Genomic DNA, 26,098 nt, shown 5'->3' with positions numbered 1-26,098 from the left:
TTAGAGCAAACATTGCTATGCACACAAAGATTTTGGAAGAAGAAAAAGGCTGTTGAAAACAAACCAGGAACAAAAAAACAATGATCTATGAAAGAAAAATGGAGAGAGGTCTTCAGGAATTTGGTGCAATTTGATGCTGATCAGTCATGTGTTTTAATAGATTTAGTAATTCTGCTGTTTCCATTCAGTTTTTTCTATTACGATTTAAAAAAACAAGTGGGTGGAAACAGCTATATGGCCATCAGTTTTTATTTTTATTCAGCTTTACAGTATGAAAGAGAGTGTATATGTTCACCATTTCAAAGAAAACCTTTTTTTCCACTTCACATAACAAGTACCAGAAGAACTGGCTGATACAAGGAGAATAATGGACACAGAGAAAGTAGTTCTTAATGAAAGAAGCTTGACCTCCAACAAAGAGAGGTCACTGAATAACAATCTGTGAGCTGCAGCAGCAGAGGAATAAGCAGCTGGAAGTGGAGCTTTCACGGAAGGAAAATGAGACAAGCCAGCTCAGGAGAAAAGCTGTAGAAGTAAACCAGTCGACCACTTCTGTCAGAGTACGAGATGAGGAAGAGAGAGAGGAGGCCAGGCTGATTGGACAAAGGGGATTCTAGATACTAGCATCATAAAAAGACCCAGAGAAAAAGATTCTGTGTGGGCAGCAGAGGACATGCAGGCAATTTAAACTCCTGAATGTAAATCACACCAAACACAGAAAAAAGAGAGATTATAGTAATAAATTCCACCCAGGTAATGACTGCACACACAATCCAGGCGTTTTCACAGGGCTCTTACTTAGTGGCACAGAATTTAATCTTTGGGGGGGCTAAGGCCTGATCTGCATTTCAATCGGCCGACTCCTTTTCCAAATCCCCCTCATCCTCGTCTCCTTCCCCGTCATGGCCGCTGCTTCTCTCCTCCTCCTCCTCCGTGTCCTCCATGATTGGCGACAAGTCGTCCGAGGCGTCCATCACACCCGAGCTCATGTCTGATTGGCTGCTGGCTCGCCTGCTTGACGAAGACTTCCGTGATCCAACGCTTTCCTCCTCCTCCTCCTCCTCCTCTCCCGTCTCCTCATCTTCCTCGCTCTCTTCTTCTATCGTTTCATGTGAGGAGCGGGAGTGTCTAGAAGTTTTGGGCCTTGAACTAGAACCTGAATATCTTGAGCTTTTTGAGTCGCTGCTGCTGTTTCTGTCCGTCTCTTTGCTGCTTCTTTCTCTCTTCCTGCTTCTGTTTTCTCTCTTTACGTTGGCACTACTTCTTCTACTCTTACTACTAATACTGTTGCTACTCGCAGAGCTGCTGCTACCTTTTGATCGTTTTTTTCTTGACCTTTTGCTTTCATCCTCGCTCTCTAACCCTGACTCAGACCCTAGGCTTCCACTCTCCGTCCCCTCGTCCTTTTCCGTCTCCGTGTCAGATTGGGTCTTGTCGTGCTCGGCTGTAACAGATGAAGTTGGGCTACTTGTGTCGGAGGACGGGGACTCTTTGCTGCCACTTCCTGTTTCTGAACCACTGTCATGAAAAGGCTTTTCTCTCTTCCACCAAACCTCAGAGGAACTACTCTCCTCTCCTAACTCACTCTCCCACCTCCTCCTCTCCTCCCCCATGCCTCTCTCAGACACTGCTGCAGAAAGGCTCATATCTCCTATGGAGCCATACATCTTCCTGCTGTTCTGCTCTCCTCTGTCCCAGCTTGTTCGATCGCTCCACATTTCATCTCCCACCCTGGCGGGTCCCTGGAGCCTTCTGCTGAGGGAGATAAGACTGAGGGCCTCGCTCAGCTTTTGTTTCACTGGCGGGGGTTTGCTGGCTTCAACAGACGTCTGGAAATAATTTCCGTCGATGACCATGCCGCCGTCCAGGCTGGCGAAGCGACCAGGGAGCTCTCCCCTACGCTCTGGCCTGATGCCTTCTCCTCCTTCCACAGCATTTCTCATCCCATTGTTTGTCACGCCACCTCTGTTGCTTCTTCCCCATGTTTCCATTTCTGCTCTTTCTTTCCCTCTTTCTGCTGCTTCCTCTCTTCCTCCGCCTCTGTTCTCTGCTTTCCCTGCTTCCCCTCTCTCAAATCCTCTTCCCATTCTTTCCCCCTTTTTTTCCTCCAGTCTGTCTCTGGCTCCTTCCCCGTCTTCCACCGGCCGGACTCTGGCTTTGTTCCATGGAGGGTGGATGGCAGGAGGTTGTCCAGATGTTTTAGAGCCAGAGGACAGCAGCGCGCTCACTCTCATCACGGCCTTTAACCTGGCAGCCGCGCTGGAGCTCTTGGGCTTTGGGGCTGAACTGGCCTCTGGCGGTTGCTGTTTGTCGCCTTCGGTTCTCGGGGCTGCTGGGGGTTTTCTTGACGGCGCGTGAGAAGGTGGAGGGCGGGGCTGGAGGTAGGCAGGGCGCGGGGCTAATCTGCCTCCTTGAAACTGTCTCCTCACCTGTTGTTATGATGATATTAGTACAAAACCAAATACCAACACTTTAAAAAGAGAAATAACAAAGACATTTAAACCTCTGAAAAACCAAGAAGTTTTAGGGCATTAGGTCACATTTCTCAAATTTTGGCCATATAATTCACTGCAATAAATAAGTCCTGCACCTCAGTGGAAACAGCACATTCATCCCAAAAATCATTTTAAAAAATATATAAAAACTGAAGTGAATTTTTATTTTATTTACTAAAGTAGGAATAAATTGGAATCTATATTTGCAAAACTTTTCCAAGTGCCCACAAGTGTTTTCAATATTGGGAAAAAATTGCGCTGTACTACACAGTAACCCATAAAGTTGGAATAATTTTGTTTTCAGACACAATCCACTGTTGAGATTTATTAATACATTTTGAATAGATATACACTTTATCTGTCAAGAATAAATCACATTGTCACAATCATTTCATGAAAAACAAAAAAAATATTTTATTCCAACTTTGTGAGCGACCCTGTATTTACATTTTGACAACTTCTACTGATAACATCTCGTGTCCTCTTCTCTTACAGATTTAGTTAATATTTGATGAAAATTTTAAACGAAGGTTACTTAAATTGTATCCCACTACATATTACTGAATACTTGCTCTAAAGTGTAATTTACAACATATTCCATTAGATTACTTAAATTAAGTAGCGTAATCTAAATACTGTGGAATACTTTTGTAATACTTTAGTCATAAGTCATATTGCTGAGCTCCTGATGGTGTCCTGACTGTCTCCTCTGCCATTGACATGTGGCAGGTGCACTATGTATGCACTAATTGTTGCACTGCAACAAAAATCTGTTTATGTGAAATGCATGCCTCATGTAAACTTTAGAGCAATTAAAACTAAAAACTAACTAGAAGGGCACTTGGAGAGCACCGACCTGCACCAAGGCCATGCTCTATCTGGCAAAGTTAACAAAAGTTTCCATCTGCCGTGTGATTCGGATCCGCTCCGAAATTTAATAGGTTCTTCCTTGACCTATGCGACACCATTTTCACAAAAAATTGGACCATTACTTTATCTGTAATCCTGCAAACAGATAAAGAAACCAAACTAAAAACATGACCTCTTTGGCAGACGTAAGTAACCCCTTAAGGTTATCTATTTTTAAAGACAGTAACTGTATTCACAATACCAACGTTTTAAACGTTTTAAACTTTAACTGTAATGGATTACAGTAATTCATATACTCTCTTACTGGCATTTAGTTGCACTTATGCTAAGATTTGATTATTTTTCCTGTAGGAAGAATCTGTGACAAATGATTTGTTCAAGGACAGTTGAAAATGTAAAAATCTGAAGGAAAATTCTGCTTTTAAAGTTTCTGGCTATGATAAATGATGATTTATTTCTAAAAAAAACAACTAAAAAAACATGGCTTTCGGAGGGTTAAACTGCAAAAAGTTTCTTCTCAAATAAAACAGCAAGAAAGTGAATAAGAGTATTTTACAAAATAATGAACTGTTCCTTTAAGATGGTGTGTCGCAACATTCAAAGCAGTCAGAGCCAATCAGTGTGATCATTTAAAAAGAAAACAAAGAACACTTTTAACACTTTTTGCCTTAACTTCACCACATTTCTGTTTTGTCTCCATTAGAATTAAATACTTGCAAAATCAGTAAGTCTACCTTTTGTCCTCTTTACACACCATGGATGCTGATACATCCTGAGTTTTTGAATTTGAGTTTTTTAATAATGGTTTCTATTCTGCTGCTACCATATTTTGTGTTTACCTCTCCCTCAGACTCCTGTGGGCTGTAGTAGTAGCTGCCATCATCATCAACAACAACTTCTCCATATTCGTCATAGAGGCCGGAGGGTGAGATCAGTTTCCTTCGACTGCCGTACTGAGGAAGGTCGTACCTGGACAGAGAGAGGGAGGAAAACAAAGAGAGAGCATCACAGATAAGCAAAAACCAATAAGGAGCTGTGCCGAGCAGAAACTGCATATTCTCAGTATTACCGCTATACAATATAAGGGCATTTATGTGTAACAATAACAATAAATAAAGAAATAAATGGAAGCTGTGGTGTTGTACAACATCTTCAGCCAATCGGAAGTGGAGACAGCAGCGAAATCTGCTTAACAAACAAAACTGTCGCACTTGGCTAATGCTTATCCACAGCCACTTAAAGCAATAACAAACAGGGCAACAGTGTGGTTTCCCTCCAATGACAAGCAATGTTTAATGACTCGCCTAAGCAAAGCTGACTTAATCACAAAAGGAGCATTTAGTTGCCAGGAGACATTTTGTTTGCAGAAAACACTGGAATCAATTTTTCCCTTCCCTTTTGTCTCTCCCTGCCTGTTGCCCGGAGCGCCGCTCGGCTCGACCCGCCAAAAAAACTATGTTGTGCATCACCACTTGGGCTCGGTGCCCTGCGGCAAGCAACTCGGAGAGCTAGTGGGTCAAAAAACACATCTTTTCAAATGCTATCCTGAAACAATATGTCCCAGTGTGATTAAAGTAACAAATCTGCTGGAAGTCCTTTGGCTCGCCTCCGTAACAGAGTTGTACAGGAAAGTTGCCTCGTGTAATCACTCTGCTTACAGTCAACCGGTGGGAGAAGTTGCCCTCTGATTGCATTAAGTAGCCGAGTAATCAACAAATGTAAGGGGCAAGTGGATGACTGATGTGTGAGTGAGAAAGAGGAGGTTTGGGGAAACAGAAGCCAGGCAAACAAAGAAGAAAGGGTCAACACAGAAGCCCAGGCCAGTTATAAATGTTAAAGTTATAATCCTTACAGTACGGCCTCTGCAACTTAATGTAATGAGTCTTAACCTTCCACTAAAACCTGCTTATGGGATTTCACAGTCATTAACCCGCAGACTCAAACTGGAGTGCACACACAATCAAATTACTTAAAGGCTACAGTAACTCTGCTCAGAGTGGTCTTTTTTCTTTATCCCTTCACTCTCCCCTCTTTCTTTCCTCACTCCTCCTCTCCATGTCTCCACTAGGGGACACTCATAAACTGAGAATCACTTCATGCAGACATGATGGTGTGTTTTTGTAGCTGTGTGTGTGCACGGACCAAACTGGGTCACTGGCCTGTTTCAGGAGGGTCTCCAGAAGCTAAATGTTTGTTTAATGGTCAGTCCCAGGACGTTAGATCACACAGACACAGTGAAGAGTGCTGGTTCTGTGGGCTTCAGCAGTCTTTGATGGTAAAATAAATACAGTTTGATGCCTTAACTGTACAAAAGATGTTTTCTTCAGTTTCAGAATTACCAGCTTGAATGAATTTGCTGCTTTGTCTCAAAATGAAACATTCTGATTAAAAAGAGCACTCTGAGGAAAATAACATGTTAGCTATTTGAAGGTTTTTGTTTTCAGAATATATATTTTTTCTAAGAGAAGGACGAATAAATTACACCACTGAGTAATCTTAGCATGGCCTTTAGTACCACACATTCTTAAATGGATACTTCATTTGCATATCAATTACTCACCACGTGTTACCTTGAATTAAATGGGTTTTTTTCTGAATAAAGTTGATGAAAATTGTTGATGAATAAAACAAATGGGGGCCACGCTTAAAAACAGGAAAACTATATAAAATATCGGTTTTAAAACTTGTCAAATATAATCAAAATCTCATTTATCCAGTCGTATGCTCACTACTTCCGAAGCACATGCATTTTTGCTAAAATTGTACAATTTACATTTCTGCATCAACTCACCCACGCTTGCACTGGCATGTCACTACTAATGAGAGTGAGCGAGTTTATGCTGAAGTTATTTAAGTGCTGTTTTTAACTCGTGGCCCCCTTTTAATTCAATTCATCGAGGATTTTCTTTGTTTTTAGACTATCAATTCACTGTGGCAGTAAAGAGAGGGGGATACTAAAGAATTATGGGAAGTGTAAGGTCAAATGTTGCTGGCTTGAATTATGAGCTGTTTTATATTTCTCATACTGTCTGTCTGAATATACCTCTATTCACACTTTCTTGCTCCATATTAACACCTGTCTCTTTAAGCCCTCTTCCATGAAAAGCACAGTGTGCTCTGATCGGCTTGCAAGGAAATTCTGGTGCACCTTTGCAAAGACAGGTCTCAAGCCGTGAGTGGAGACACTCATATGGAGGGTGGTATGTAATGAGCCTGCATGTGATATAGGAACGGAGCCAAATCTGAATGAATCCCATGTTTTGTGATCCAGGCAGCTCAGAATAAACCGACGAGGTTGTCTTGTTTCATATTTATGGGCTAGTAGGGACTCCAGATACCCAAATGTGTGCACACAGGCACTGAAAAAATGTGTTTCTCATAATATGTCCCCTTTAATATTTTATTCCCATTTGTAATTAATGACTTCACGAACCTTTCACCCTGCCTGAAACAAGCTGGACACACAACCTTCTGCTCTTTTTGTTCTCATCTTTGTCCTGCTTCAGTTTATAAAATGAAAACTGCATCTTCATTGAGCAGATAAAGCCAGATTTCACTCTCCTCATCCTAGATTTTTCATGTGGGTGCCCTAACTCAGCACCTATCAGCTTCTTGACAGTCACACTGCTCATCACCCACGCCAGTAACGAATTTGGAAAAGCAAGATTTAATCCCTTATTGCTCCCTGGTGTGTACGGTAGAGTATTTTACACTTGACTAGAGGGCAACATGAATTTGGCTTGTTTTGTTGTTTTTGTTTCTTTTTTTCAGACGTGCATCAAAACATCAGACCTGAGCAACAAATGGTTCAAGTTATTTTCAGCATCTGTATAAATCCAATCAGAATGCCAATGGCAGATGGCGACATTCCCACATGCGGAGAAAATCCAATTTTGATCCCATCTTTTGAAGACGGATGAAAGAAAAGGTCAAAAGGTTATAAAACATCCTTCCAAATGGATTAGTACAGCTGTGGAAGTAAACACGGATAAAGCTGTTGTCTGTTTCTCAAAAACTAAACTCAGGCATGAAAACTTTGTCTGTGTCCTGAGAGGCGGGTTTAGCATTTGTTAGCGTAGTCTTTGAAAAAATCCTGCGCCTTTCATTTATAAGTGCGACAAAAAAGTGATTAGATCTGAGTCCCACCGGGTCACAAAGTGTGATTTCCTGCTCCTGCGTACGTACAGAGTCAGACATGAGTTTGTGGATGTTGCTCTAAGCCAACAGCATCTGGCCCATTGTCTGCTTCCACGGCTGGCTGCCTGATTAGCCGCTACAGTATTGCAATGCTAGGCAGAGAGAATTAGCTGTGTGTGCGTGTGTGTTTGTGTGTGTGTGTGTGTGTGTGTGTGTGTGTGTGCATGTGTGTGAAAGAAAGAATGAGCAAGAGAGCATTTCTGAGTGAGCGTATGAGTGAGTGAATGAATGTGTCTGCCATGAGAGAATTTATGTATGTGTGTGTGTGTGTGTGTGTGTGTGTGTTTGCTACTGTGTATTTATGTGTGAGTGTGGGTGGGTGTATAAAATCAAGTTCCCGGGAGTCTGCAGCTAAAATTATAAGAATTACACAATGCATCACAGATGGCAGGCTGGGTGCAGAAACACACACACACACACACACACATCAACGCTTTGATCTAATGTATCTCTCTGTGTGTGTTCAGTATATTCCCATTTCTATACAGTATTTCCTGCTTTTTTAACATCAGGGAGCCATTTGTACTTCTATCTTTCTGAGGACCCTTCTTTGACATGCATTTCCTAGCCCCTAACCATTACCACCTCGACTAAATGCCTAACGCTAACCTAAACCTATTTGTTACCTTAACTTTAAAGTCAAGTCTCAACCCTCAAACAGGCCTTTGAAGAGGTGACTGGCTGAAATGTCCTCACTCTGTCGGTTAAAAACTTGGTCCCCCCCTATGTAGGAAGCACAAGTATAGACACACACACACATATATATACATATATATACATATATATATATATATATATATATATATATATATATATATATACACACACACACCTGCTTACCTATGTCAGGTTTGGGGACATATTAGACCACTGTTCATTTCCTGAAGACTTAAAACTCTAATCCTAACTTTAACCACTACTTGCTCAACACTAACCTTGACCAATGACCCACAGAGTGCTGCAGGAGTCCTGAAACCTAAAAATGAGGAAGCATTTTCATTCATTCATTATCCATTCATTATTCATTCATTCATTATGCTGGGGGCTAGCCTATCCCAGCTGACATTTGGAGAGAGGCGGGGTACACCCTAGACGGCTCGCCAGACAAATAGAGATAAACAATAGACAAGACCACTTGTGCTCTCATGCACATCTACGGGCAATTTAGAGTCACCAGATAAACCTAAGCTGCATGTCTTTGGACTGTGGGAGGAAGCTGGAGGACCCGGTGAGAACCCACAACGACACGGGGAGAACATGCAAACTCCACACAGAAGAGCCGCAATCTGGATACGACCCTGCAATGCTCCTGGTTAACATTAGCTTGAGAGTAAAAATAAAATCCCTAACTGTGAATTTTGAGGCTATGTGTCTTTAAAAAAAAGGCAGTCGCTAAGAAGTGGTTTAATGAGAATGAGCAAAACAAAACATGAAAGCATTATATACTTTTGTTGATAATACACAGATCTAATTTAACCAAAATCCAATGGAAAATTTAATTGGCTTTTTGTTGAGGGAACAGGTCGATGCTAACTGGGTTGCTCTAGAATGATATGTTATCCCTGCAACACTTACAGCTTTTGTCCCCAATTGGACAGGCTATCCTCAATTCTTAAGCCTGAAATTTGTCCTCAAAAGTAGCCTATGTCAGGAATGCACACACACACACACACACACACACACACACACACACACACACTAATATCTTCCTTTAGCTCTTTTCACTTCCTGTACTTCAAAAACATATTAAGCACATAGAGTGTGAGAAGGTTGCTATGAGGCAGGTCACTGGTGTCATGATTTCACAGTAGCCACCACACTGTGTGACTGACGCGGTCAGCATGATATCAAAGCAGCTGCCACAGGGCTGACACGAGGCTCAGCTGGATATGGAGGTGTGAGCTCCAGACTCGTGTAGGAGGAAATATGTTTTACTGATGATGGGGTCGGAGGTTGGAGATGAAACATGGTGGAGATGGCCTGTATTCACTGGCCTGAGTGTCTTTTCTATTGTGTGTCACTACTGGTAAATAATGTATACAATACTGCATTCACTACACTGCAAGTGAATGACATCACTTTTTATCCTGTATTATAGTTCTGTTTTTTGCAGCTGTGGCTGATTACTGTTAATAAGACCTATTGAGCTATTTTTGGCAAGAATTATGACTGGGTTAGGAATATGATTTTTAGGGCTGAACCATATGGAAGAAATTATGTATTATGATATTAAACGTTTTTGCCTTCCCCCCCCCAGTTTTCTGCCTACTTTAGCTCTAAGATTACAGAATCAGATTTTTTTTTTTGCAGTATCACGCTAATGTGCAATAATATTATATTATCCTGGTGTAAGTGCAATAGTAATTTTATCCTGTGCAATATAGTTGTCTATGTAACATCTGTTTATTTACCATTGTTACAAGTTTTAATATGATATTTATGAGATGTTTAGTTGTTTTTGCTGTTTTTATTGTTCCTTTGTACCACTGAGAGGAGTTGGCCTCAAGTTTCATTGTACAGATGTTCAATGACAATAAACGTTTGAATCTTTGAATCTTTTTAAAAAGAGATCACAGTCAAGTAGGATATGAATACAAACCCGTGATCATAGTTGTAATAATCCTGTGTGTAGTAGTCCTGGCCGGGGTCGATGCCAGATTCCATTGATAGCTCCTGTTAGATGGACAGACCATCATTAGCGGCTTTTCACACATTTACATTACACACAGATGGTGTTTACACATATGTATTTAAATCACATCCCTCAAGCAAAAACACACAGAGGAAGTAAAGAAGCATTGGTAACACTTTATATTAAGGTTGTAATAACCATGAATGAACAAGTAATAAGGCCCTTGTAAGTCCTTACAAGATGCTTATTAACATTATTGTGTGTTTATAAGCTTATAAAAGTGTTAATAATGGCATTACAAACACCCATGACCCACCCATTACGTCTTTGTCATGCCTTTATTAATCTTATTTTGTTTGCTTATTGATATTAAAATATACTTTATTGCTCATCTAAGTTAACTATAAGTTAACTATGCTTTTTGCAACTACCGGATCTAAAGCGAGAACAATGCCTTATTACTTGTTAATTAATGGTTATTAAGGACCTTATTATAAAGCGTTACCGAAGCATTCAGTAAAGAGAGACCGAGTACCTCTGGTCTGAGCAGAGAAGGTCGAAGAAGTTGTTGTGTCTGTGAGAAGAAAAGAAAAGTGGCGAGTGACAAGACAAATGGAAGAAGTTAGGAGCTGGCTTACATCTATTCTGGAAACGTAAAATCAATACCTGCTGTTTCTCATTCAACATTGTTAGAATGCAGAGGATCCTGTCTGTCTATTTGTTTTGATTTTGAGTTGTCAACCAATTTTGTAGGAGCAGGTATTACTTTTTTTTTTAGGGTGGAACTCAGTTTCAGCTCAAAAGTAAATATTTGCAAAAAGCATATTCTGTCAAAGAGTTTGCTGCCAATCAAAAACAGCTATTCAGGGAAATGGATATTCACCAATTAAGAATGAGCTACTATTTATACATGTATATAACCATTGCTGTTGTGGTATATTGAACAATAAACATCTGGTACAAATTTCCAGCATGTCTTTATACAACTTTTTAAATACATTTTTCAGCATCTTTAAAGGGAACATTTTAAAAGGATTAGCTAACTTTTTTCTTTACCAGTGTCTTTGTGTTTTAACATTTTTATGTGTGCCATCAATGGACTGCAGACATGGGAGACAGTCAATTACAGAGATACAACACACTGATTACATGCTGTTCCATTTTGATTGCATCAAAAAGAGAATAGAAAGGGCAGAACACAATGAAAGGCCCCGCTGAACACCAGAGGAAAAGAAGACAAAAAGTAAATAACACACATGCAGCAATATAGCATGCATACAGAGAAAGACAGCTACCTCATGTTGTCCATATCCACGCCTGAAAGATCAAAGAGAGACCAATGTTAAAAAGAAAACCTGTCATTAGACGTAATCCTTCTGAGGTGCTTTTAATACACATTTAATACACATTGCTTTGCATTTTTCTTACTGCAGATTATTGGGTTGTTTAAATCAAGCTTCTGGAAATATATAACATTTGTTTAAATCAAGCTTCTGGAAATATATTACATTTTGCAGAGTTTAACCCAGTTTCCAAGAAGAAAGCAAGAAGATGAGATGTGTATGAGCATATGTATGGGCTGTGTGTATTTTGAGATGAACAGAGAGTTATATAAGACAGAAAGAGACAGAAACTAAAGGACTAAACAAAATATAAAGCTGAGAAACTATAGTAAACCATTCCCGCACTGCCATTTACTGTTTATGTTATTGTTTTTTTCTGCTAAATATTCAGATTCTAGCTTCATAAATACAAATTATTCACGTTTAATTTACAATCCAAATGAGCTCATCCTATTGTTGAGAAAACCATAGATGCGGTATGTCAATATTAGCCACAACAATAATAAATCCATATTTCTGTTACTGTGTAATTTGTGGTTCGTTTAAAAGGCTGGATGTTTTATTCATGAGTACAGGGCTTTTTATTATCATCAGGAAAGATACAGCACATGCATGTGAAATTTAAAATAAGTGTATTTAAACAGCATTAATCTGGTCCTGTGCTGGTAAATATTTCAACAAACACTAAAGAGAATAGATGTATGTTCATGTTTAGCAGCACTTAGCTAGGAAATAAACAGAACCCTGACCAGTTTTGTGTATTTTAACTTTTTTTTTTTAAATTTGACCTATACTGCAGCCAGCCACCAGGGGATGATTGAGATGTTTTGGCTTCACTTTCAGGAGCTGACATGCTGTCTATATTTACATAAAGTCTATGGTGGTTGGTATTAATCACAATGTTCCAAAAATAATATAATTATTATAGTTTTTAATTAAGAGTTGACAGTTAGTGTCCTCAACAGAGGTAGGATAGGTTTCACAGGCAGAGATGTGACAATATAATCATAAGTGAAACATCTCAAAAGTTGTATTCCCAATCATTTCAGCTATGTCTGTAACTTTAATGGAACGCATACTCCCGGCATCATAAACACATTCCAGTAAAATAATCTAACATCACAGCGCTCTCAAGAAACTTGAAATTCTTTCAAAATATTTAACTATTTCTCCTGTGAGAGAGAAGCCTTTGCTTGGCCTGTCTGATATATAAATATATATATATCTTTTTTTTACAACCACTGAGGCACTTGGAGAGACTTTGCTTATGTTCTGTTCAGACTGTAATTACCCCTGGCTTAGTTTGACATCAATTGAAGACAGAAAATCAAACAAGTCCGGAGAGGATGCTCTTATGTACTTATTAGAGGGGTATAATCATGTTAGCTAAGCTGTCTGCAGGAGGCTGTAACCTTTACAAAATTAATGTATCACCATGTATAGACTGTTGATGTGTGATATCTTTACTGTTACATTTTAATTATCATGCCACATTGGGCATGCAAACTGTCATCCCTGTAGAGACTTATTGCAGCATGCATTTTCTGTATAAAATGGTCATAACTTATTACAGTACAAATAACTTTTCTCTTCATCTAGTAATTAAAGAAATAGTTTGACATGTCGACAAACACATTCATTTGCTTTTTTGCAGAGTTAGAAGAAGATAGATACCACTATTGTGTCTGTAGGCTAAATACAAAGCAGGTGGTTAGCCTAGCATAGTAGCAAGCAGACTGGGATCAAGGCAACTGCTAGCCTGGCTCTGTGCAAGCTGCACCAAAGCTAAGTAACAAACACATGGACCCATTCGAGTTTGAGCACCTAATTTGAACATTTTGTTCAGAGCATTTAGATCAAAAATACATTGGTTTGGAATCAGTTTTTTTCCGTGACATAAAGTGTAAACATAGTCTACAGGTTTTGGAAAAGAATGTGGAGTTTTTAACGCCATAGTCTTCTACATCTTAATTAGCTTGTTTTTAAGATAAAAACAAATATCTGTCAAAACAGAACAAAAGCTTGACGATAATTAATGTGATCCGCCTTCTTGCTACCACTGTCAAAAACGCCCTCTTTTGATGACACATGCTTGATTATAATTGTTCTGCTAAAAACTGGTGGAAACAGCAGACTGTATAAAAAATGGAAAACACATCTTCGCTTCCTCCCACTGTACAAAACTGAAGCCAAAATACTCCAGACATGGGAGCAGCCATCTTGTAGATTTGGAGCCAGAGTCGCCACAGTTGTGGTCAGGGTTGGAGACACTGGCATTGAGTTGCACCTTCCCTTGAGTCAATCCTAGCTACCATTCATGAAGCTATACTGTTGTTTTATACTAACAAAAAACGTATCAGTGTGATATGAACCACGAGGATGACAGAAACCATCTTTGGGAACATTTCAATTGGTTTGTACTTGGATGTTTTTTTGTTGCCACACGCTTACATAAGGGGGCTGGACTTGTGGCCAACCACCAGGGGGCGATCAAGATGTTTTGGCTTCGCTTTTAAGAACTGTCATGTCCTCGACCTTTATATACAGTCTATGGTGGTTTGCTAAATAGCACCAAGGTCCCAAGAATCCAAAGCAGAACTGGTTCAAATACCAGAGCTAATTCTGTGGGAAAAGGGGTACCAGATGCTGCTTACAGTAATATAAAAATTAAGACGTACTGTTCTGATGAAACATACCTCAAACAAAGACAAAGAGAGAAACAAAAAACTGAGAGCGACAGTGAGATGGAGTAGGCACAGATAAAGTTTAAAAAATAAGGTATAAACAATGCTGGGACTTTTTTTTTTAAAAATGTGGAAAAAAGCTAAAGGGACAAATACAAAGAAATAAATAACAAAGAAAAAGCACCAAAAATCTCTCTGTCCATGCGTCTTAACTATGTTGCCAGCAGGATGTATTGTCATGTGAAACCAAGGTAATGAGCTGGTGAAATGAAGATGTATCACAGAACAACAAATGGTGACTTTTAGAGGACACATCACATTCTGCTTCTGTTACTGGAGTGCAAACACACACACACACACACACACACACACACACACACACACACACACACACACACACACACACACACAAGCACACAAATTGTTAAACCATTTGAGTTGAGCATTTCATTAAATAAATTCAGATGGCAATGTAATTGTGACACACATGGACACACATTTCAAGGAGAAATGGTAGCCTTTCATTCAGAGCCAAACACAGTATGGGATGAAGAGTGTGCTTTAAAAAGATACGATTATCTGGTTAAATAAAGGTGTGGAAGGGTGCATTGACGGGCATATCAGTGGATGGATAGAAAAGGTTGAATGGCTGAATGAACGGAGGGATGAATGGATTAATACATAGATGAAAAGGCTGATTTTTGGGTGATCTACAGGTTAAGCTGAACCACCACCGTGTGTGTAAAAGTGTGTATACTCTCCAGATTATAGCAGCCAGCAGCAGCACCGTGCACTGTGTGATCCATGTTTGCGTGTGTGTGTCGGTGTGTGAAGATAAGTCTATCGCTGTGTCCTTGTTGCTCTGACAGACACATTATTAGGTCCTCTCGAGACAAAAAACCCCACAGACAGCTATCTGATCTCCGTCACACACAAACATACACACATCTGACATGATTGACTCTCGCTCTTTGTGTCCTCTCCACCCTGTCTCGCAGTGTGTGTGTATGTGAGAGGCAGAAAGACAGGAGAGAAATATTATTAGCGCTTAAAGAACAGACTCAGACTATAACACCCAATAACACTTACTTCTTCCCTCTTATCTCTCTACATTGCTTTTCTCACTTCTCTCTCACAGAGTTACTGTAGCTCCGTCGCTCTTTGCACTGTCACTCCTCCACTAGTTTGTTACTTCCTTTTTCTTTTTTCCTTTTTTGTCCTACCTGTTTCACTCTCGCTGCCTAATTCTCTCAATGTGGTTGCATGCTATGTGGAAAATAATTTAAAAATAACCAGAATAAAGCCATTTGAAGGGAGGTAAACCTTTACATTGTAAATGTGGTGAGAGAACAGGACCGCTTCGGAAAAATAGCCATGTTCCAGCTTCAAACTGCTTTATGTCTATACAGCACTTATGATCTATAACAATTTGGGATTATTATTGACTGTTGTTTTCAAACCAAATTGCCCCACAGGGACATTAAAGCCTTACTCTACTAATGTTCAAATGTCTTGCCTAACACTATACTGAGCAGATTCATCCCACACCTCATAATAAAATAAACTTTTTGTTACACTTTTATGGAACTTTAGTTAATAGTCAGAACAGCTTGATATATGACCCAATGATAGAATAATTACGATGATATTATGACTTTTGCCCCCATTTCTATTGGGTATGGTAAGTGAGATTGTTATAGCAATGTAGCCGTGATTTAACAAAGTCCGCAGGGCAAGAAACATGGAAGTTAAATGATCAGGCAGGTTGTATATGTACGTAACAACATTTAAAGTGTTACTGGATGATATTTCAAGACTTTTACTTTTGTAACTTTTTTTTCAAAAATGTTTCATTTTTATGTTGCAAATCAAAGTCAATTGAATTATTATTATTGTTATATTATTAAAATACTGATTGGTCAGATGCCTTGGTGTCACTATCTGTGACATAGCCTGATCTTAGCTGATAGCTGGAAGGTACCATGTTGTTCAACAACCTCTCCCTATTTTCGGGCAAATAACCAAATTTGGTACCTTCAATAGTTTCTAAATATGGTTCTTTGCCTGAAAAAGGGTGAAACTTAAATTACATGAAAAACATACTTATTTTTAACCCAAACCACAATCTTTTCCTAAACCTAACCATGTAGTTTTTGTCTGAATTCACAATGTGTTTAAAGCTGCAAACATTCATTCATTATCCTTAACCGCTTATCTGCACTCGGGTGGTGGGGGGCTGGAGCCGATCCCAGCTGACATTGGGCGAGAGGCGGGATACACCCTGGACAGGTCTCCAGACTATCACAGGGCAAAACTGCAAACATGTAGCGACAAATTCGACTAAGCTACCAAGTGCGTCAAATAGTGACACCAATGTGTTCTGACAAAGTGTCGCTATTTGATGACTAGGGAATAAGAATGCTATTTATCCCTAAACACAAAGTACATCTGACAATGACAGAAATGTCATTAGTTTGCAAGAATTTGATTTGATTAAACATTTGACCTGATGATGGCTTGAGATAACAAGTTAATGGGAATTACCAATGTAATTACAATTCTTCCTGGGGGGATCATGAATGTCTGACTCAAATTGACAATTAGAGAGACATTTCACTCAAAACTGCAAATGTCAAAATCATGGTGGTGCGAGGTCCACCAGAATAATTTGGTGGCATCACCTGGAAACCACAAATGTGTTCAAATATTTGTGCTGGTCTGTATACAGTGGTGACAGCCCCTCTGCTTGGCGTGCTTTGCTGTTGCTGTGCTTTCTGTCTCTGGGGCCGAACACCTGATTGGAGGTTAATCAGCAGCCTGGGACACACCTGCACCCTGTGTAGTCCATGCATAAAGCAAGAGCAGCAGCCCGTCCTTTTGTGGGCATCTCCTCTCACCACACATTTGTGTTGAACACCCATGCAGCACATTTTGACTTATCCACATCCACATCTCTCACTCCACACTATTGACTTCCCAGATTCATCTAATTTGTTTGTTTGACTTGTTTCAAATATAAAATACTTTATCCCTTAGTCTGTGTGTCCCCTTGTTTGTGAAAGTCTAAGAGCTGGGCTGTGACACTGTAGACAGTTCTGAACCGAGCGCCTTTGTTTTTCTTCCAATTACAATGAGGTTGTTCCTTGCCCTGTCTTACTTCTTTATTGCAATGTCACCATGTGTCCAGACCTTAGCCATTGTACAATGATAACACCCACAGAAATGGCGACCAAAACCATAAAAACAAGATGTAAATTGTTATGATCTGAAATATCCTTTACAGAGTTGTTCACATGCAATTTAATAGGTCACACACATGTTGCTAGACACACGTGTTGGAATATAATTGTCTTTGCTGCATCTCAGAGCTATTTGCTGCTCCAATGCCCACATTTCCCATGACAATCTTTACTGTAGCTGGGATCAAACCTGCGACTTCACAATTACACGACAGCTGCTCTCACTGTGTCTTGAATCTGTGTTTCTCAATTCAGTTTCAATTAAATGCAGTCGGCTTTGCTGAGCGTTGTAAACAATACATATTCCCAAAGATGTCAAAAGGGTGTCTGTTCTCCAGCAAAAACACACAATAAGGACGGAAAGACTGAAAGCAGAGTTTGTCTTTGAGATACAGTGAGTGTGTGTGGGGGGTGTGTGTGTGTATAGTGACATGCAGTACACTGAGGGTGAAAGCCAATCTTAACAAAAACATTTCCAATCCTAGTCAGCTGTAACAGTAGCACTGCCTGCAACCTGTTTCATGCAGCTGTGTGTTTGTGTAAGTCTGCACTTGATCATTGAACATTTTGTGTGTGTAAGAACAGAAACTAAGCAATTACAAAAGCTCTCTCTCTCTCTCTCTGTGTGTGTGTGTGTGTGTGTGTGTCCTATCATAAAATCTGCATAGATTCCACTGGAGACAGTATAAATCCTTATAATGTCATCACTTGATAAGCACAGATACAACCATCAGGGTTTGTTTTATTTGGCTGTACATCATGATTTGATCCAATCGCCCAGATATCATCATCAGTGTCATGCTGGTCTTGCGGGACAGATGTGATTCTGTCACATCGTAATGACAACATGCATCTGGAGACAACTTGTTGAAACCGTTTTAGCTGATGGCGGTGAAATCTGCTGCTGACAGAGCTATATCGGCAGGCTTTGATTCCATACTTAGAAGTAAAATTTAGACATTTTTGAGGTAATGTCAGCACTTCAAAGGCTGCTTCTTCTTTCCATATCTGGTTAACAGTGCAGTGGAGGTCAAATTAAAGGCGGATATGTCAATCCATTTGCTGTATAACAGCTACAGGTATTTCATCAAAGCAAAGGGAAGGACTTGATATATCTTACAAGCTGTTGCAGATGACATTCCTGGTAAGAATCTAGTAGGCAGTCCTACTATCGCAATAAAAAAAATGTATTCCATGTCTTTTAACCATGAATATGAAAAAAAAGTGGTGACATGGTGGTCTGTGTGTGCATTTCTGATAAAATTTAAAGGGAGACATTTAAAGATGTACGTGGAATACAACCCTCCCCAGCTTTTTTTTTTTTTTTTTTTGGGGGGGGGGGGGGGGGGTATTTTCTAATGTTTTCCATCAATCCATCCATTTTATTCCACCTATCTAGGGACGGGTCGCGGGGGCAGCAGGTTAACCAAGATATTCCAGACGTCCATTTCCCCAGTAACGTCTTCTCCCTCTGCCTGGGGAACCTCAAGGCACTCCCGGGCCAGACCAGATACAGAGTCTCTCTAGCATGTTGTGAGTCAACCTCAAAGCCTCTTACCAGTTGGACGATGTTGGATTTTGTTTACATTGTATTTATTTTCCTAACTATCCAATGTCTCTATTTAACTTATCCACTAAGATTTGTATGATTTGTAATACACCCTAAGTGGCAACAAACAAGCTAGAGACTGGAAGCATCTGCATGGAACAGGTATTTTTATGTTATTTTGAAAGTAAAAAAATATTTGTTCCACAATGAAATCCCTTGGATGAGTGGAAACATCTTTAAATGTTCAGTTTAATTTTGGTCTGATGGCCTGATGTGGCTGTGTGACCTTCATTAAACACAGTATCTCATATCTGAGGTGAGATGGATGTTGCACACTCATTAATATGCAACAAATGTAGGAGGCTGTGTACACGACAAACTCTGCATACTTTTCTGGCACAATTCCATCAAAAGAAAACAACTGCACAGATGCGATCGTTGTCAGTCACTAGATGCTCTGCTTTGCACATGCCTATAGCTGCTGCTCCACTCTCCCCGAGGACAAATGCACATCCTAACTTCCTAACCTCCTTACAAGTGCTGCAACAATCAGTCAACTTACTGATTAGGCAATCAACAAAAAATGGTCGCCAACTATTTAAATGATTGATTCATCTTTTAAGTAATTTTTAATTTAAAAAAAAATGCATATACAACTGAATATCTTTAGGTTTTGACTGTAAAAAACAAAACATTTTGACACTTTGAATTGACATTTTTCACTATTTTCTGGCTTTTTATAGACCAAAAGATTAATCAGTTATTCAAGAAAACCATTGGCAGCAACACTGGGGACTATTTGGTCCTAACTACTACAGTAGCTACTAGTTTAAATTAATGTAGGGGGTAGTTACAAAATATTTACTGTCGATAAAAAATTGTCTTTGATACTCTTCATCAGCACCGCATATTTTATTCAGAAAAATCATGTTGATGGTCTTTTTGTATATTTCACAATATTAATTTCCCAAAGTATTTTGATTTTAATAAAGTAAACGTTAAGTAAAAGAAGCAATACATCATCTATAGAAAAAGTTCATAAAAATGTAGCACATATTGTGAATAAAAATATCACTCTACATAAATATTTAGGCATTTTCCTACTGTACCTATACACTTACCTAAAAAATTAATACAAACAACCAACTAGAGAATATTTGACAAAATGCAGATCAGACACAAAAACACAAAAGAACGGCCACTTAAAGAAAGTTCCACTTTCACCCTGTCTGTGTTTGAAGTTATGAAAAGATCAACCCTGTCTCCAACAAATTATGCTTATATGTATCTGATTTGCAACAGCAAGTATGTTTTGAATTTTTCTAATCAAAACAATGAGAAAATGTTGAAAAATATAGTTAAGTCCCACTCGAGAAAGACTTTAAAGTATGTAAAAAAATACTCTGCTATAAATAATATGTTGTTAACATGGTTTCCTTGCATAAGAAGTGCAGAAAAAGCTCTGAAAAGAAGTTTGAGCTTCTAGACTCAGATGAGGAGTCTATTGTGAACCTGATAAAATCCAGTGTAGTTGAGGTCCGAAATTTTACGGGACATAAACATAAGGAAGACCTTTTATCTGATTATAAAAGCCTTTGTTTAGGCTCTGGCAGAACTTGGTTACAGTTAGGAAAATATCATGGTCTTGGATAAAAACAGAACAGCCTAAAGTGGCCTGAATCAAAAATCCTTCTTCAACCTCAACCAGAGTGTCTTTGTTGCCTATAAGTAGCAGTCTGGAGTGAATAGCACATTGCAGAAAAATGTAGCGCAACATTCAATCAAAAATGTTCTGTGAACATAATCAAGTGGTGATTACGCTCAGTCACACAACTCAATTGGAGAAACAATTTAGGAATATATAAATGGAATTTCTAGGAGACAGAGTTGAGAATGATACAAACTGTAGTTGTGCACTGACTCAAATTAAACAAAGATGGAAATATGTTTTCAGACAGCAAGCTAAGCTAATGAAAGGAATAGACATATTATGCACTACAGCAACAGGTAACTAGACAACAGTGAATATTGATGAAATGGAAAATAAAACAAGAATATGACACTGATCATGTCCTTGGTAACAGTGAAATACTGTACTAAGAAAATACAAAAAAAATATGTGTCCAGCAAAGTTCAATCCAAGTTGGCAGGTTAAACATAGTTCTTTCCTCCTCTGTCTTCATTTTCCTTCTCACACCCACTACTTCTATAATAAAATAGTTAAGACGTCCAGAGGGTTTGTATTAAAGCCACCCCACAAGTGTAATTAGCTTTTCACAACAGCGAGTGGGCCCATCAACAATCATGTGTCTTTGATTGATTATAATTTGTTGTTGACAAGAATGTCAATTACTTGGCGTGGATGTAAAATAGTAATGAAAGCAGTCAAACTGAAAGTTAACTAGGAGACATTTTGCCACTTCTAATCACTTGATTTCACAGCTCCCATCTGTGGCTATTTAATCCAATTTTCCTCAGCGTTAATTAAAAAACAAGTCCTAGAAATGTCGTTTGTAGGGGAAACTAACATAATAAAAGAGGCAGACAATGCTTAAGCCCTGCAAACAAACCAGTGCTGGAATCCCTCCTAGTAGTTCAGGTTCACTGAAATGGGGACAAAAATGTAAAAATGGACTTGGCCTGATTATCATTTCCTCCTCATCCTTCACCACTCCAGTAATCATTTTCTCCTCCTGTTAAAGTCAGAGAACAGGACCAGAGAGTGGAAGCCCTTTCCAGGTATTACATGACTGAATGTATTAGGGCTGTGCAGGATATGACCTCTCTTCTCTTTTTCTTTTCACAACAAATGCCATCATTTGAGAGGAGAAACATATTTCTTCTACTCACAGAGTTTAAATTAGACCGAGTTCTTTTTTTTCCTTATGTAGAAAACAGGAAGTCTTGTTGGAAGAGCACAGTCGCAGCGTGGTAAAGAATCACCACATCATCACAGCATCCCACTGAGCTATTTTAAGCATCAGTCCCTTGTCAGTTCTGCAGCAACTACGCAACAATGTTAAGAAATCCCAGTCTGCGTGCGTTCCATAACATAAAGGCAAAGGCTAGAGCATTGTAGACTGGGAGGGGAATCGTTTCTCAAGTTCTTCCACGATGGAGTTCATGTTTGGGTTGGGCTGAATCTGTGGAGGTAGAGGTGGAGGTGGAGGTGGAGGTGGAGGTGGAGGATCCTCTCCTCCTCCTCCTCCTCCTACGTCTTTAACTCCCTCTTCTCCTTCCCCTACTCCTCCGTCTCCTACTGCTGCTAATACATCCAAGGAGTCAAGAGAATCAAGAGAATCAATGGAGGCTCGGCTCTTCATGACCTTTTTCAGTGGGATCTGTTTCTGATCAATCTGGCTGAACATGTTGGCCACCGACTTCTCGATCTCTGCAATGTTTTGGATGTTCTTTAAGATTCCTTTCAGCTCTTTTCGGGGAGCTTCGGGCTCCGTGGGGAGCAGTGGCGGCGGTTGGCGAAGGGACACGGGCCGCAGGGCTGGGACCTCTGAGAGCGATGGGAGGACAAAGGTGGATGGACGCAGGATCGAGGGCGACAATGGAGGAGGGAGCGGTGGAGGCGGGGGAGGCGGTGGTGGAGGAGGGGTCTGCTTTTCCGTATGGTTGGATTGAAATGAAGCAGAAGGGAGAGGAGGAGGGGAAGGAGGGGGGTTCTGAGGTGGAGATGATGGAGGGGGAGGAGCAGATGTGGGAGGTGGAGGTGGAGGAGGTGGGGATGGAGGTGTTGGTGGTGGTGGTGGAGGAGTGGATGGAGGATCAGGGATAGCGTCAAAATGAAGTCTATCTTCTTGAATTCCGGTTAAATTTGCCCCGAAGCGCCGCAGCACAGGAGGAGTTGGCTTGTGACTTGGTGGAGGGGTCCCCCCGTCACTGTGGGTGACGATGATACTCGGGGGACCTTCTTTGACCAGAGCGGCACTGTGGGTCGGGGTGTGCTTGAAATGCTGAGGAGACTCCGGGTAAATCGAAAGTATGATATCATCCGACAAAGATCCTCTTGAACTTTGCCTTTGCCTCATTTCCTGGAGCGCCTGTTGTTCAAACTGTCTGGCTTGTTCTTTGACCGTCAGCTTCGGCTCCAGACTCTGGCTTCCCATTAAGTCTGAATCCAACCCGCGGTCAAATCCTGAATCAAGACCGGCATCTTTACTCTCCTTGAATTCGGCCTTTAGAAGCTCCAGCTCCCACTGAACGGGATCCATTACGACTTGCCGTCTCAAAGCGTCATACATATCTTTGCGATGTAACCTTGATGGGAGAGTCCAGCTGTGTCCACCTCCGGATCCCCATCCGCTGTCGCTGCCGCTGTACCCACCAGAACTCACATCTCCTCCAGGGGAGCTGAACCTCAGCCAGGCCTGTCGAAGGCCTTTCCTGGAAGGGGAGAAATTCCCAAGAAGGTCTCTTCTCCTCTGGCTTCTTCCAAGAGTCTCTGGGCTACTCAAAGTCCCATCCTCATGATAGATGGGATTTTTGATAGTCAGGGGGTTTTCATCAGAGAGAAAGGTGATGTTAGACTCAGACTTGGGCAGATTGTTGACCACCCCTCCGTTCGCAACGCACTGACGATGGGCAGCGATCGCTCGTGTGGCAAAATCCGAGATCAGACGTTGGCGGTCGGTTTCATCCAAACTGCCACCACTTCCACCACCACTGTGGTTTGACCGGCTGGTACATGCATGAAAGACAATTTGAGAAAAAAAAGATGGAATGAAGGGAGAGATAATAAAGAATTACAGATAAAATATGAAGGAGAAGTGGGTATAGTGAATTGGAAAGATGTAATTATAGACATCGAAACTAAATGAAATGGAAGAGGGAGATGGGGACTGAATGAAATTTAAATGAAAGCGCAGTAATGCACAGAATGCCTAAATGTTTTATGAAGGAGAGACACAACAGAAGGATACATAAGGAATGGTAGAAAGGCAGATAAAACAATAAAACGTCAGCGGGAGCTGTTTGATAAATGAAATGAAAAGAGACTTCACATTAAGAGATAAATGAGGACAGGGATGAGAGGAAATGGAGGAGGGATCTTAAAAGAGGTAACGGCATTCTCTTTCTGTGCTGTTTTTACCAGAGGGGCAAGAGATGGAGCGCTAAAAAATAGTTTTGAAATACAAAGGAAAAGAATGCAAATGGATTTTATGTATGCCAAAAGTGGTGCACTACAAAGATGTATCACAGCTATAAACAATGCCAGATCTGTTGGAGCAGGGATAGACAACTGTGTGTTATGGAGTTCTGAGAGTATGCAGATTTCCTTCCAACAAAACACTGATTATATCCTGCTGGATTCTGGTTTTTAGGTGCACTGATCTGTGAAATGTTTTGTGTAGTTTATGACTTTTGAAACTCTGCAGACCTTTGGGTTTGTGTCCGAAATTCCATACAAAAATGCTATTTAATATGCTTAAAGAGGTTTTTTTTAGTATGTCTGAATCATTGAAAAGTATGTGTTATGCACACTGTTTCTGGTTCAATATAATACTATAATAACACTGGATACTGCAGTGATAACAGGTCAGTGTGTCCGAAAAGACTGTTAATTAATACAAAAGTATGATGAATTGACTACACACATTGAGTGTGAATTGCATAGTATGTGATTTCGGCTGCAGCTTTGGTACTTCATGGCATATACAGTAGCTGTCATCTTCTATGCTGAGTCAGCAAATGCAACTTTACCAGAGATCTAATTCACAACTGATCAGCCACAATCATCTCTTATCAACACAACGTTGCTCTCTGATCTACCAAGGACCAGCTCACCCACAAAACAAGACCAGCTAATGACAAGCACGGACACAAACAGGCATGAAAACTGTCACAGGAGAATCACAAAATAGTAGGAAGTTGTCAGCATCCTACTCACTTTTGTCTGTCAGTCAGGGGTTAAAGGTGGATGGATGAGAACAAGAGAAGACGGATGGATGAATGCGTCAGGCAAGATGAAAACAGGAAGAGTAGAGTGATGAAATAACATAAAACAATGATGTTAAATGTTCTAAGTTGTAAAAGAAAAGAATACCGTATACAATGAAATCCAGCTAATGAGCAAAGACCTTGCACATAAACACTCTGATATCAGTTAATGAGAGAAGGGAGTGTTTCTCAGTACCTGTCTGGGGGATGAAACTGGCAACTGAACAACTTTCAAGTCATAACGTAATGCTGTCCCTTTATGTTGGTAAATGTTGGTCACCTCATTAAAGTTAGTTTTCGGACTGGTTTGTTTGTTAGTTGGATTGTCGGCAGCATTATGGGAAAAACTACCGGCCCAATTTTCATGAAACTTGATGGACAGGTGTAGCATGGACCAAAGGAGAACTCTTTAAAGATTGGAGCTGATCTGAATTACTGGGCGAATACATAAATCACATTTCACTTGTGTTAACATTGCATGATAGGGCATGGCCTTGGTGGATGTCTGCACTCACTGTTTTCCTTTTCAAGCTGCTTTTCAGAGTTGAATATATATATATATATATATATATATATATATATATATATATATATACTGTGAATATTATCGAATAATTTTGAAATGATAGTTGGAAATCTTTTTTTTCCATACGCTGAATGCATGCTAATTTTGGCTGCTTTCTGACATTTTATAGTCATCGCCCATGATAATTATGGGGGGAAACATAATTTACAATACAGATACACAATACAGTGAAAAAATGTAAATAAGAAGGCATATTACACACATCTAGTTACTGCTATAGTGTAATTGCTGCACAACTCACGTGATAACATTAATATGTGCTGTGTTGCGAAAAAGCATGACTTTTAATTTAACTTCTTAAAAAATGCTTCATTTACTGTGCTGCTAATAATAAGTTAAAGCACACTTAATTTCTCATAGGTAATTGAAAACAGACATTAAAACCAAAGGCTGTCAAGAGAACAGCCACAGGTAATTAAAAGGGAAAAAAGCCTTGAAAATCAGTCTACTGAGCAGTTTGATAATGGACCTTAATTATGAATATGCAAACTTTTGCACTTTTATAGGTTTTATGCTCTTTAGGGATTATTTAGTCTCTACAAGATTGCAGTGAT

The 26,098-nt window shown here is 39.9% G+C and overlaps 1 protein-coding gene across 1 annotated transcript in view; it reads right to left on the bottom strand.

Annotated features, from left to right (window-relative positions):
* LOC131959323 (protocadherin-15-like) overlaps positions 1-26,098 on the bottom strand; it is a 229,577-nt gene that overhangs the window by 1,903 nt on the left and 201,576 nt on the right. The window contains exons 36-39 of the mRNA XM_059324483.1: positions 11,490-11,511; positions 10,730-10,768; positions 10,162-10,235; positions 4,205-4,334 (exon numbers count right to left, since the gene is read on the bottom strand). Of these exons, the coding sequence (XP_059180466.1) occupies positions 4,205-4,334; positions 10,162-10,235; positions 10,730-10,768; positions 11,490-11,511 (265 nt within the window). The remainder of the gene's footprint in view (positions 1-4,204; positions 4,335-10,161; positions 10,236-10,729; positions 10,769-11,489; positions 11,512-26,098) is intronic.

The sequence above is a fragment of the Centropristis striata genome, chromosome 21, assembly GCF_030273125.1.
Source record: "Centropristis striata isolate RG_2023a ecotype Rhode Island chromosome 21, C.striata_1.0, whole genome shotgun sequence".
Classification (NCBI taxonomy): Eukaryota; Metazoa; Chordata; class Actinopteri; order Perciformes; family Serranidae; genus Centropristis; species Centropristis striata.
The sequence above is the reverse complement of the archived record's forward strand: the minus strand, read 5'-3'. Positions and strand labels throughout refer to the sequence as shown.